The 13,276-nt window shown below is 38.1% G+C and overlaps 1 protein-coding gene across 1 annotated transcript in view; it reads left to right on the top strand.

Annotated features, from left to right (window-relative positions):
* REV3L (REV3 like, DNA directed polymerase zeta catalytic subunit) overlaps positions 1-13,276 on the top strand; it is an 80,838-nt gene that overhangs the window by 44,218 nt on the left and 23,344 nt on the right. The window contains exons 14-18 of the mRNA XM_070733352.1: positions 648-1,540; positions 4,316-4,398; positions 8,550-8,675; positions 8,957-9,155; positions 11,619-11,730. Coding sequence (XP_070589453.1) covers positions 648-1,540; positions 4,316-4,398; positions 8,550-8,675; positions 8,957-9,155; positions 11,619-11,730 — 1,413 coding nt within the window. The remainder of the gene's footprint in view (positions 1-647; positions 1,541-4,315; positions 4,399-8,549; positions 8,676-8,956; positions 9,156-11,618; positions 11,731-13,276) is intronic.

Raw genomic sequence — 13,276 nt, 5'->3', positions numbered from 1 at the left:
GGAAAACGCTCTGTTTGCTCTGGGCTGCCAAAGCCTCCTTAAGCATCACTGAAAGGCTCCTCTGGCAGCCCAGAAAAGCCCGAGATGGCCAGGATTAAAGGGGAAATGGCAGAAAACTGGCTGGGCCTTCGTGCCGCTCTCAAATTTCCTGGGACATTTTTCTGCGTTCGGGTTCTTAAGTAGAAAATGGTTCTTAAGTAAGGGGGGGGAAATCTTGAACACCCGGTTCTTATCTAGAAACGTTCTTAAGTAGAGGTGTTCTTAAATAGAAGTACCACTGTATTATCTTAGAACCTAAAGGGTTTTGACTTAAGTTTATTATTTTGCTTAGGTAATTTAACACATTTTATTATTTATTGTATATGATTATATTTTATTGTATACAGTAGTTTTGTATTGAAGATAATATTTTTCCTGATAAATTAGATTCTCTGTTCTTCACTCCTCTATTCTTTCCAAATCTGAATTGGAGATTGAAGACCTTCTAGAATAGATTTGAGGGCTTCAATAGAAGATAAGAAAGTTTCCATTATACAAAATGTATACTTCTATCTTATTAGATGGATGAAAACAGTAAGGACAAATAAGACTACTAGTAAAATAAATTCTGTTTATGAGAAAAATAATTAAAGTAATTATTTTTACAGAGAGATTGGAGGAAGAGTTCTTGCAGTAGAATCTAGACTTCCAAATGATCTACTTGAATTTGAAGGAGATTTCTCTTTGGAGGGACTACAACTCTGGAAGACTGCATTTTTGGCAATGGCACAGAGTCCTAGGCCAGGTTCTCCCATTCGAAATAGCCAATTCTCTACTGATAAAAAACAAAGGAACACCTGTAAAACTAATGACAAAAAGATAGTGATCATGCCTTGCAAATGTGCACCAAGCTACCAGCAAATTCAATCATGGCTTCAAGCCAAAGAAGATTACGAATATTTTAAAAAGAGAGCTGTCATCAAATCGATTGAAATAGAAAAGATTGATGAGAGTTTGAACAATGTGTCTATGCCTAAGAATCTCTGTGATCAGATAGTCAAGGTTGCTGTGAGTTCTGGTATACCAAGCAAACCTGCTGTACAATCAGAAGATCTGTGCTTATCATGTTCAAATCCCACATCACCTCAAACTATGGAGAGGTTTGGTGTAAATATCTCTGAAATAAGTAACTCTACCCTTAAAGTAAAGACAATGCCACTTGTCACTGAGACAATAGATAAGGATAAAGAAGAGGAAGATTGTACTAATTATAGTTCTCCTGCTTCACCAGGATTTCCTCCCTGGCAACAAGTTGCATCCATTGATTCTAAACAATCTAATTTAGAAGACTCAGAATGCGTATTGTCTCCTGTACAAGAAAATAAATCTGTAGCTGAGAAAGAACAGAAATCTGTCAAAAAAGAAAGCAAAATACCATTCTGTGTCTCCCCATTGAGCAAAGAACCAGATGGCAATTCTGATACTTGCTTTCATAGTACACCTATCAGGGAGCATATACCTCAAGGAATACCAGAAGCACTTGGTTGTACTCCCTTATCAGGTAAGCTTATGGCTGAAAAAATAAATGCAGCAGTTAAAATTAAATTCAGTTAGTTACTGTATTGCTGTATTAAGTTTATTATGTTTGCCCACCCCACAACACCTGAGTTGCTTACAGTATCCAGATTTAAAAAGTTAAAAGCGTAAAACAAAAAGTGACAACCCAGTCCAAAAATAACCAAACCAATAAAAATCTAACTATCTCCAGACTTGGTCTTTAGAGTCTGGAGTCGCAAGAAAGTTAACACCATACTTCATTTGGGAGTGCTGTTCCAGAGGGCAGAAACAGAGAAGACACACTTCTTCAATCCCCCCAAAAGACTGTGCTTAATTGAGGGGATCTGGAGCATATATATTCTGCCTGAATGTACCAAATAGGCAGAAACTATGACAGACAGGTGGTCCCTAAAACTAATCCCTATGTCATAAAGGACTGTATAGCTAACAACCAATGTTTCAAATTGAACCCTGAAACCAACTGACAGCCACTGCAGTTTTGTAGTAACACCTGGGTATAATGAGATACCCATGATTGCTCAGGCCGTTGCATTTTGAAATAGCTGTACTTTTCAGATTGTCTTCAAAGGCAGCCCCATGCAGAGCACATTTCAAATTCTAGTCATTAGATGACCAGGACATTAGTAACTATAGGATCTCCTAGTTGAGAAAAAGAACCAACTGACACATAAGATGAATTTGTGTGTCAGCTGCCACCTGCTCATAAAGCCAAAAAAGACCACAGAGTTGCTTACTAATTTCAAATCCATTCAACACCAACAGTGGAAACCTACCCAACATAAAGAAACCCAATAGTACAGCCACTTAGGCTTGTCAGGCTTCAGACAAAGTCTGTTTCCATTCAGACCTGCCACTCCCAGTCTCCGGAGAGGGGTGGCATACAAATCTAATAAATAAATAAATGGCCTCCAGACACTGATTTAGTAACTGACCATTTCACCTGTGCAGCCTAGAATTGAGGTGCAAAATTGGGTATTATTAGAGTACTCATGATAACAAAACCTGAACTGATGGATAATCTTATTGAACAGTTTAGTTAGATGTTACAGAGAAAGGGCAGAGTTTTGAACCGGAGGTATCGGTAATAGGATGTGAGAATAACTTTGAGAGATATCAGTCCATAGAAGCAAGAACCTTCCCAGTTTTCTAGAACAAGTTAAAGTATAGAAGAAAAATGCTTTCAGACTTGCAAAATTCTTTTACTGTAGTCTTACAATAAAAATAGTGTTAGTACTCATGGTTGATGTGTCTTGCTTGGACTACCTCAAAGAGCTGACATCACTCTTGCAAGTTTTCTTTTCCTAAGAGAAGCAGAAGATTTGATTTGGAGTTTTAGAAATGGCCTCCAATCTCCAGGGGTCACTTCTGTTTCCCAAAATTGCAGGATTGCTGCAAAACCAACGATAAGTACTACTAAGCAGTTTGCAGAACGCCATGATACAATTAAAACAACAACTGGGACAAAATTTGCCTCAACCAATAGCAGCACTAGAACCTGCAGCTTTTTCTCCTATCTCAAGGTTATTCCCACATACCTTTACAGTACTCTACAAGTAAGAGGCTATGAACATGATCTCCTATCTCCCATCAATGCCAACTAAAAACAATCACTGAGGAAGTAGGTGAGCTGCTGCAACAAGGTGTCTCCTACTCCCTACCCTGCAGCTGGTTAAGAAGGGTACAGTTATCAGTGGTATCAAAAGCTGCTGAGACATCTAGGAGCACAATGATGGATGTACCATTCTCATCCCAGCTCCACAAAAATCACTGACAGGCACAACTATCCTTACTTCTACTATATCCTTATCTGAAAGAAAGGTAAATAATTTCTCTAAGATTTGTAGCTGCCACCTAAATACTTTCCACAGTCTTCCTCACAAAGAAAGCTTTGGATTGCAAACTAGATGTTAATTGCCCAGAATGGAGATGTTCAGTGTTGGTCTCTTGAAAAGAGGGCATACCACCATATCCTTCAAGACTAGAGTGACTATGTATCCTTCAAAAAGATAATATAATAAACAAATGGTAGTAATTTATTATTTATTCATTTAAAATAGCCATAATATTTGAATATATAAAGACATTGGCTTCTTAAATACAACCAGGGAAATAAACCATTAATGAATTTGCAACATTTTACATAATTTGCATCATAAGATCAAAATAAAATGTGATGAAATGTCATTCTGTGATTTAGTATTGGGGTTAACATTTGCTTGTTTCATGTACATGTTCATTCTATCTTGAAAATGCTCTTTATTTTTACTCATTTGAAGTTGCCAGTGATTGAACCAGTGGCTTTCTGAATGCAAAGCATGTGCTCTGCAACTTTTTAATTTAAATAAACCTTCAAAGTTTTTGTACTTAATTCCATTGTACAGAATAGCAGAGTTGGAAGGGACATTGGATTGTCATTGTAATATTCCTGACAAGAAACTATACAGTTCTGCTATGAATTGGAAGCTAATTCAGAGTTATATTTATGTAATTTTGTCTTACAGTTTACTTGTTTTGTTGGTATGCATGCTCATAATATTTTAAGCTGTATATTTTAAGACAGTGATGGGATTCCAATAATTTAACAACTGGTTCTCTGCCCCAAAGATTTCTTCCAACAACCAGTTACCAAACTACTCAGAAAGTTAACAACCGGTTCTTTCAAAGTGGTGGCTGAATCCCACCACTGTGCTTACAGCTGTGTAACTGAAATGCATTAAAAATTTTCTAATACAAATTAATATTATTTTTTTAACCATAGGACGAGATGTTCAAAAATGTAGTTCTAGACGAGGAAAAAATGTTGATGCACTTCGTAAAGTACTTTTAACAACACAAATTAAGGTAAGAAAAAATGAAACTTTATACTAGTTTGGGATTTGTTTTTTGTTTTTTAAGTTTTGTTTTAAAATCATCCTGCTTCATTACATTCTAGATTAATTTCTTTGTGGAAGTTTATATGATAGGCAGTCTGAAATGAGCCTAGTAGACAAAAATAAATACCTTTGAATACTGAAAATGGCTCAGGAATTATTTGTAAAATAACTTTCTGTGATACACCGTATCAGAAATCACTTTTAGATTCATTTCTACTGATTTAATACGAAAACTTGTTGCTGCCTGTTGCACATAAAAGTATCCATTCTCCAATGCACTTGCAAGGAGAGTCCAATGTGGGAAATTATCTAGTCTGATTGGAAGGGACTGAGTTTAATTTAAATATTAGGCAGGTACCGCCCCGTAGCCCTCCAGTCAAAAAAACTCAGTTGCAGTAAAGGGACTTTGAGTTTTTCTCTCCTTAAACAATGTATTGTTTAAAATAGATTTCGAAATAGAATTTAATTTAACAAATAATTTTGCTTTCTTTCTATCACAGGTAAGAAGCTTTCATAGTGAGATGGCCTCCCTTTGCAGCATACGATTCATAACCTCCACGGGTATCACCCTCTTGGCTGCTGCTCCTCCCTCACTACGTCCTCATCCGACCTGAGGGAAGAGTTATTGAGGGCCGGAGTGAGCAACCGGGCAGATGACCTCTGCGGTCACACCCGGACATTTGGAGGCGGTTGACGTTGGAGGGGTCCGTCCTCTCCGACGAACATACCGGAGCTGAATCCTTGACTGAGGATCCCATGTTGGGAATTCAAATGGGATCAGGTAGCCGCGTTCGAAAAGCCGACATTACTCCAGATGGGAGGGGCTGTCCTCTCGTAACGAGGTTAATCCGCTGGGCCACCAGATCGGAGCAGAAAGCTCCAAAACACCTCAGTCAACCCGAAGGTTGCCAAGGCAACGGGATCAGCCATTTGGGGTGCAAATTGTGGCGGGAAGAACCCAGGCATACTTGGCGAGCTGGGTTGTTTCCATAGCAACCACAATGGTGCCCATTTTAGGGCAGGAAAAAAATGGCGGTTTTAAATGACGCGACACTGAGAAGCCCCAATCTGCCTCAGTAACATGCATGCGTGCGAGGAAAGCGGTCCGCCATTTCGCTGCACTGGGTAACGGAGATCGTCATTGAAAACCTTCTCTATCCTTTCTGTCAAAACTTCTGGGTACCCTGGTATCCTGTATAGATATCGTACCATGGGCTCGACACCATCTCCGCCCACTCTAATGGTTACTACTACCTTTTCAAAGGAGGAAATCCAGCCATACACAAAGAAAGGTGAGGATCAGTCCCAGGCTCAGGAGGTCCCTACAATGGTGGGCCACTCCAGCAATACAGGCTCGTCCTTCCAGAATCCGGCCCCATTGACTATAACAACCAATGCCAGTCTGAGTGGGGGGACCATCTTTCATCTCACATGGCCCAGGGTCTCTGGGAGGCACAGGACTTACAGAAGGTGAACATCAATTTTCTAGAATTCAAAGCAGTTCACAGCTTCGTTCACCTTGTATAGGGACATCATATTTTAATACTGATGGACAACGTCTCCACACGTTCTCACATCAACCACCAAGGAGGAACAAGGTCCCAGAGGTTGATACGGGAGTCAGAGTCGCTATTTCGCTGGACGGAGGTCAATCTAGCCTCCCTTACGGCAGAACACATCTCCGGGCAGGAGAATGTCTGGGCAGACTGGCTAAGCCGCAGGACTGTGGACCCGGCGGAATGGCACCTGGAGTCCAGACTATTCCAGAAAATATCCAATCAGTTCGGTACTCCAGTGATAGACCTGTTTGCCACGTGCCACAACACACAGCTTCCTTGCTTCTTCTCCCGCTTCCCCTCCCAGGGAGCAGAAGGAGTGGATGCTCTATGCCATCCGTGGCCACCGGGTCTACTTTATGCATTTCCACCAACTCGCATCATCCAGAGGGTGATTCAAAAGATCCTGGAAGAACAGGCCGAAATATTGTTGCTGGCTCCATATTGGCCATGCCGAGCATGGTTCGCGTACCTGAAGGAACTCTTTTTCTCCCCATGCTGGAGGATTCCGGATCACCTGATTTCCCTCAGCCAGGGATGCATTTTAAACCCAGAGCCACAGTGGTGGCAACTGACCATGTGGCACTTGAGGGGGATCGCCTGAGGCGTCAACACCTGCCGGATATGGTCATAGCCACCGTGCAAGCTGCGAGCAGACCATCTACCAAGCGCATTTATCAGGCAACATGGGCGGCCTTTTGTAACTTTTACAGACCTCAAGAGGTGGATTCTCAGACCACTTCACCTGACATAATTTTAATGTTCCTTCAAGCAGGACTAGATAAAGGTCTCGCCCCCAACACGTAGTATTGCATAGACACGTAGTACAGGATTATTACCGCCCCCTAACACGTCACCCGTGGATTAGGGATTTTTTAAGAGGGACCTTCAACATCCGACCACCAACTGTTCATAGATATCCTGACAGGTCTCCCCTTCGAGCCGATACGGACAATTTCTTTACGTTTCCTGTCGATCAAAACTGCGTTCTTGGTCACGATCACCTCGGCCAGGCACGTGTCAGAATTATCGGCTTTATCTGCGATTTATCGGCTTTGCCAATTCCACCCGGATAGGGTTGTATTGCGACTAGACCCGGCGTTTGTTCCTAAAGTAAATTCCTGGTTCCACAGGGCCCAGGAAGTAGTTTTGCCAGACTTTTGCACACACAGAACTCACCCCTCAGAATTGAGGTGGCACAAGTTAGCTGTGAGGCGGGCTTTGAAAATCTAAGTCCGCAGGACGCAACCAATCAGAACTTCCGAAGCCTTGTTTGTGTCATTTTCATCTCAGGCCATGGGCACAAAGGTTTCATCTCAAACCATCAGCCGTTGGCTGTGTGATTGCATTACAGAAGCATACAAGACCGAAGGTCATCAAATTCCGCAAGGAATAACTGGACAGTCTACTCGTAGCACGGCCACATCAGCAGCCTCGGCTACGCAGGCGTCCCTTGAAGACATCTGCAGAGCAGCCACATGGGCAGCTCCATCTACATTCATTAAGCACAATCATATTCACTTATTTGCCTCCTCGGAGGCGGCCTTTGGGAGGAGGGTGTTAAAAAGGGTGTGCTCAACTCCAGCACCCCTGCTCCAGCCTTGTCCCTCCCTATAATTGAGGCTTGGGTATATCCCACATTGGACTCTTCTTGCAAGTGCATTGGAGAAGGACTGTTGAACTTACCTGAACGGTCTTCTCGATGCACTGCAAGGAGAGTCCAAACCCGCCCGGCATTTGGACCAGGGCCACTGTTTTTGTTCAGGTTATTATAGTTCTTAAAGTTGCCTTTTTGGCCTTCCAGTTGTTTAATAAAAATTTCCATTGTTTACTGCTCCTTCGTTTTCTTATTGACTGGAGGGCTAGAGGGCGGTACCTGCCTAATATTTAAATTAAACTCAGTCCCTTCCAATCAGATTAGAGAATTACCCACATTGGACTCTACTTGCAGTGCATCGAAAAGACCGTTCAGGTAAGTTCAACGGTCCTTCGCTATTGAAAATGCATTTAAAGATTACACTGATGGTGAAGAACATTTAATTCTTTTTGGGAAACTTAAACTTTCCATGTTTGAAGAACACATTTGACATATTGGGTTTGATCTTTTTTATTGAACTGTATGTTAATAAGCATTAGCAACAACCTAGGAAACAGTTTATGTGCTATAGCTTTCAATTTATGTGGCTATTGTGTGGCTTTAAATGTTAAAACTACAGTATTACTGATATAGTAGTATTAGCTCTGCAGCTATTCCCACTTTTGTAATCAACTATAATTGAGTGTAGTTTATTGAAGAGGGGATTGTACAAACTTTCCCTATTCATGTGGTTATTTCAGCCACATTTTCCAGGTGTAAATCTTGGGTTAATAGAAAGAAGCTCGCATTGGAATTATAAAAAAAGCATTAGAAATTATAACAATATGACAATGGTTTTTTACCTGGAATATGATCGTTTATTTATATACACCAGTTGAATGAAAGTGAATAAGATTTTGAGAGTTAAATTATTTAAAATTATCAAAAAAAATAGCCTTATTAAAAGTTTGTTCTTTTATTTAACAGAATCAGTTCACTACTATAAATACTCAAAAGAAAGAAACCTCTCAGATTGAAGGACCATCTTTGAACAATTCTTACGGTTTTAAAATAAGTGTACAAAACCTTCAAGAAGCAAAGGCTTTGCATGAGGTAACTCAATTTTAATTGAAAATGCTTTACATAGCCAATACATATTTCTCAGATCATTTTAAAAATGAAAATACTAAATCAAGATTGGTGAACTCACAAATTTATTCATTAGCAAGAAATTAGATGATTCCTAAAATTCCTAAATTTTATTGAGTCCTGAAAAAGTTCACATTAATCAGCTAAAGGATAAACCGTGTTTTATTGTTGATAAAGGTTTTGCTTATAGTGTTTTATTTTAAATTGCTTTAACAAGAGAGAATAATGTAAACCTTTCTCTGTAGGTACAGTATCTTACGCTGCTAAGTGTAGAATTGCATGCTCGAACAAGAAGAGATTTGGAGGCGGATCCTGAATTTGATCCTATCTGCGCTTTATTCTACTGCATCTCATCTGACACACCACTGCCAGATACTGAGAAAATGGAAATCACTGGTGCTATAGTAATCGACAAAGACAGAGCAAGAACTATCTCAAGCCAAGGTCCTTATTTCATTTTGTTTTCTTTAAAATGAATGCCAATATTTTGAATGTATTGCATTTAGGTATTAATAAACATAATAAATAAAAATATGGCTTTGAACAATGTTTGCTAGTATTTAAATTCATGTCATCTCATTGTAGAATCATGGACTTATAGTAGATGGTTTCCACCTTATATCTTTTTATGAACATTTGCAAGGGCTATAATGCTTAACACCAACCTAAGTGTATATTAAACAGTGTCTAATATCTTGTAGCATGCTCCTGCAGAAGTTCTGAAAATATATAAAGAGGAAAGCATATCCTAGATGGCAGGCCTCAAAATTCTTGTGCTAAACTAGACCTTTTTACTTTCCTGGGACTGTTCAAGGAATTCAGTTTTGATAATCTGTCTTAATTGGTATCAGTAAAGATAGAACATGGAATATGTTATATGTTGCATAAGGGTTTTTTTGTGGTTTTCTCTGATCTTTGTAGGGTCTAAAGAGGGCCCTTATTGTATTGTACCTTTTTGGCTTTGTTTAGACCAGTGATACTCAACCTGTGGCCCTAGAGCTGGATGCTCTTGAGGCCCTACAGGCGGCTCTCGCAGTGTAGGCATCTGATCGGCGCTCCACTCTATCAGGCAGCGCGGGGAGCACTGACCAAAGGACCGGCAGTGTGGGAGTCACTGAAGTACCTCCTCCCATAGGAGGAAAGCGAAGGAGCTGCTGGGATCCCCCGCCAGGTAAGAATAGAAATCACACCAGCCCAGCAGCCATGGGAGAGAATGGGAAGCCTTCCTTTTTTCCCAGCAACCAATAAGAAACAAGGATAATAGCAATGGGGAAAAATGATATGCCATGACTTGTTTCACTAAATATTATATATGGTGACAAACACCACCAAAACATCGGTAGCACCATGAAGAAAAGATTGCAATATTCACGTTTGATCTTATGCTCTGCAACAGTTAATGGTGAAGTGGCTCTCCAGCTGTTAAAGGTTGAGTACCACTGGTTTAGGCTAGTGAAAAACAATATTTAAACTTAATTACAAGAATAAAGTAATGAACTCTCAGATTTATATTCAGTAACTATGCTGTTATTAAAGTTCTGAATAACATAAATGTAACATGACTACATAAAATGTAAAACATATATTTCATCCACTTTTATTTCTCAGTATTCATTCCAATTCTTATCTTTCACATCCTTTGATAGCCTTTTTCTTTAAAATATTTAATTTTAAATCAATATATTGTTTTTACTAAATAATGTCTTTCTAGAGGCTGCCTTCAGAAACTGAAAAGAAAACATATAGACTGAATTCGACCATAATAGATTTAGCACATTTTATTTAAAAAACACCCAGAGGTTGTATTTAATATTGCAGAGTTACTGAATTTTTTATTTATATAAGATACTATTGGCTGACAAAGTAAAATCTCAGTTGTGATTATTCTACCATAAATTTTAAATTCTAAAAACACATTAACTAATGTTGGACAGTTATGATAAAAATCATGATTAAATTGAAATAGAAACATCTATGAAAATGTTTCAACCTCAACTTCATTTTGGCCATGTATGTGTTATATGGCTGTTAAAAATAATTTAATTGAAACTAGGTGTGTTTTTAATTGTTTTGATTTCATTATCAATTAATTTCTAACAATATTGAATATTTTTCCATTTGTTGTATGGGCAGGCCTTAGGTTACATAATAGTTGCCTGAAAATCCATTTTTCATAATGCTCACTGATCATTCCTAATCTCAGTTGATTATCATAGCCCTGCACTGTCCTCAAGGAGAGTCTACCCTATCTTACATAGAAATGTTCAGTAGCCACTTCTATCTAGAATCTTTCCCATCCATTAGCTTGTTTCCTGTCTATATGAAGAATACCTGGTGAAAAGATAGTCCATTATCTTTTGTATAAGAGAAAGCAAGGTGCTCTTTGCATAAAGAGTTTGGATACCAAGGTAGTTTTGTTAATGAGATCTATATTGATTAATATTCTACTTCTTTGTTATGCGTAGGACCAGCAATATTTAAATGATGCATGTTGATAGAGATTAATGTAGCGAGGTTTTCTTCCTCTGAATCAGGCATATTCATAATATGGAATAACAAAGATTGGTAGTAGGAATCTAAAAAATTTTTTAGTATCATTATAGTAAATAATGCAACAGTCATTTTTTTCAGTGTAGATTAATAAATTGGTGCATATAATGATATATTGTGATATATATGATATATAATGTTTGAACCGTAGAAAAACCAGTGATATAGCATTCTAAAAAATTCAGAAATGTGTGTATGCTTTTCTGTATGATAGAATCAAATAGAAAAATTGATATGCTTTGTCTGCAGCAGGTGGAGGAAGAGGATTGCTTGCAGTACTATTTGTGCTGCTCACTGTCAAAACTGAAATGATCAGGTTTTTCTTAAGAAATAAATGCATTTCAATTTGCTTTTCAGGTAATAGAGAACATGCCCCTTTACTTGCAAGATCTGGTATCTCAGGGTTGGAAGTCACATATGCTACTGATGAGAGAGCACTTTTCCAGGAGGTAGTGAATATTGTTAAAAGGTAGTATTCCGTTTTTATTTTCAGCATATAAATTCCTGATTAACTTTGTTCAGCTTTTGGTCTCCTTTCTCTTTCTTATGTCCCTATATTTTAACAGTTTTATTTTTTATAAAAGTATGCTTTGTGTGTTCTTAACAATATATTTATCTTTTAAGGTATATTTATTCAGATCTGTAAACCAGAATTCACATCAGTAGTACTGAAGTTGTAATATCCCTAAGATGCATGTGAAATCTAGTAAACTTTTTACTGTCTTACAATGCAACTTAAAAAATATCTACCAATAGGCAGGAAAGGGGTGATTTTTATGACAACTTCATAGCAAAACTCATTGGTCCTTGGGATACAGGCAGAAATAAATAGGTAGACATGGATTTTTTTTACGTATGTCTTCTCCAAAGAGAAACCTCTCCTTTTCCAATTCAGTTTGATCCAATTCAAGTTCAAAAGCAACTCACATGCTTTTATAGCATCCTCTGATCATGCACTTATAGACGTTCAGATGTGTCTTTCTTCAAATCAACTGCCAAAGCTTTGAAGTCTTATTGTTATCCAGAAAGCTAAACTTTGAAACTTCTGGCTGGAATACATTCTCAAGGAAAATGTGTACTAGGCAGAGTACATTTGCAATTCTCTCTCTCTCCAACTAGAAAACTTCTGATGAGAATGGCATTGACCAAATCCAGGAAACCAGAATACTAGAGTTGCTGAAAGCAACCAGCAAAGGGTGGGTCCTGACGAAGCAGCGGGTTCCTGTTCAGAGAAGACAAAATTGCAGGTAAGGAAATTAATTTTATCTTTCTCTTTTTTGGGAATCCGCTGCTCCGTCTGACTTACAAAACAACTTGGAAATAGCAAACCAATTTTGTTCTTTTAATTTTTTAAAACCTTCCACAATTTTGGAAGTATAGGGAAAAAATCACTTGTCTGAATAAAAAAAATCATTCCAAACAATAGAACATTACAATTTTTCTTTATCTCTGAAGATCAACAAATGAAGACTTGACCGCTGAAGGCTTCACTGAATGAAGAAAGCACACTGATTTCTCTATTATGAACAAGGCAAACCAAACAACTGGGTTACTACCTGGTAAACACTTCTTGAAATGCTGCATGTCAGCTTCTAAGACTGGCCAATGACTTCGGACTATGATATCTACTTTCAAATAGTTTTAATACAATATTTTTTTACTTTTGGGGCGGATAAAAGTTACATCTCCTCTAAAATCGAATTAATGCAAGAGTTTCAGTAAGTGATTTCATTAAGCAAAATAATAATAATTTTATGTTGGAATGTCTGAAACTATTATTTCAAATAAATGGCCATTTGAATTTGAGTATATTTGAAATTTTTATTATTGTGCCCCAACCCATTATTTTTTGCTATGACATTAATTTCATTAAATATTTATTGGACAAAACTGTTCAAACTATTATTGCTAATATTGTTGCTAATTGTTGCTAATATTATGAATTATTATCATTACTGCAAATTCAGTTTTGTTGGATTTAGTAGAAATTAGAGAACTCTTTTGAATAAGACAAA

This window comes from Erythrolamprus reginae, chromosome 1 (genome assembly GCF_031021105.1).
Source record: "Erythrolamprus reginae isolate rEryReg1 chromosome 1, rEryReg1.hap1, whole genome shotgun sequence".
Lineage (NCBI taxonomy): Eukaryota > Metazoa > Chordata > Lepidosauria > Squamata > Dipsadidae > Erythrolamprus > Erythrolamprus reginae.
The sequence above is the reverse complement of the archived record's forward strand: the minus strand, read 5'-3'. Positions and strand labels throughout refer to the sequence as shown.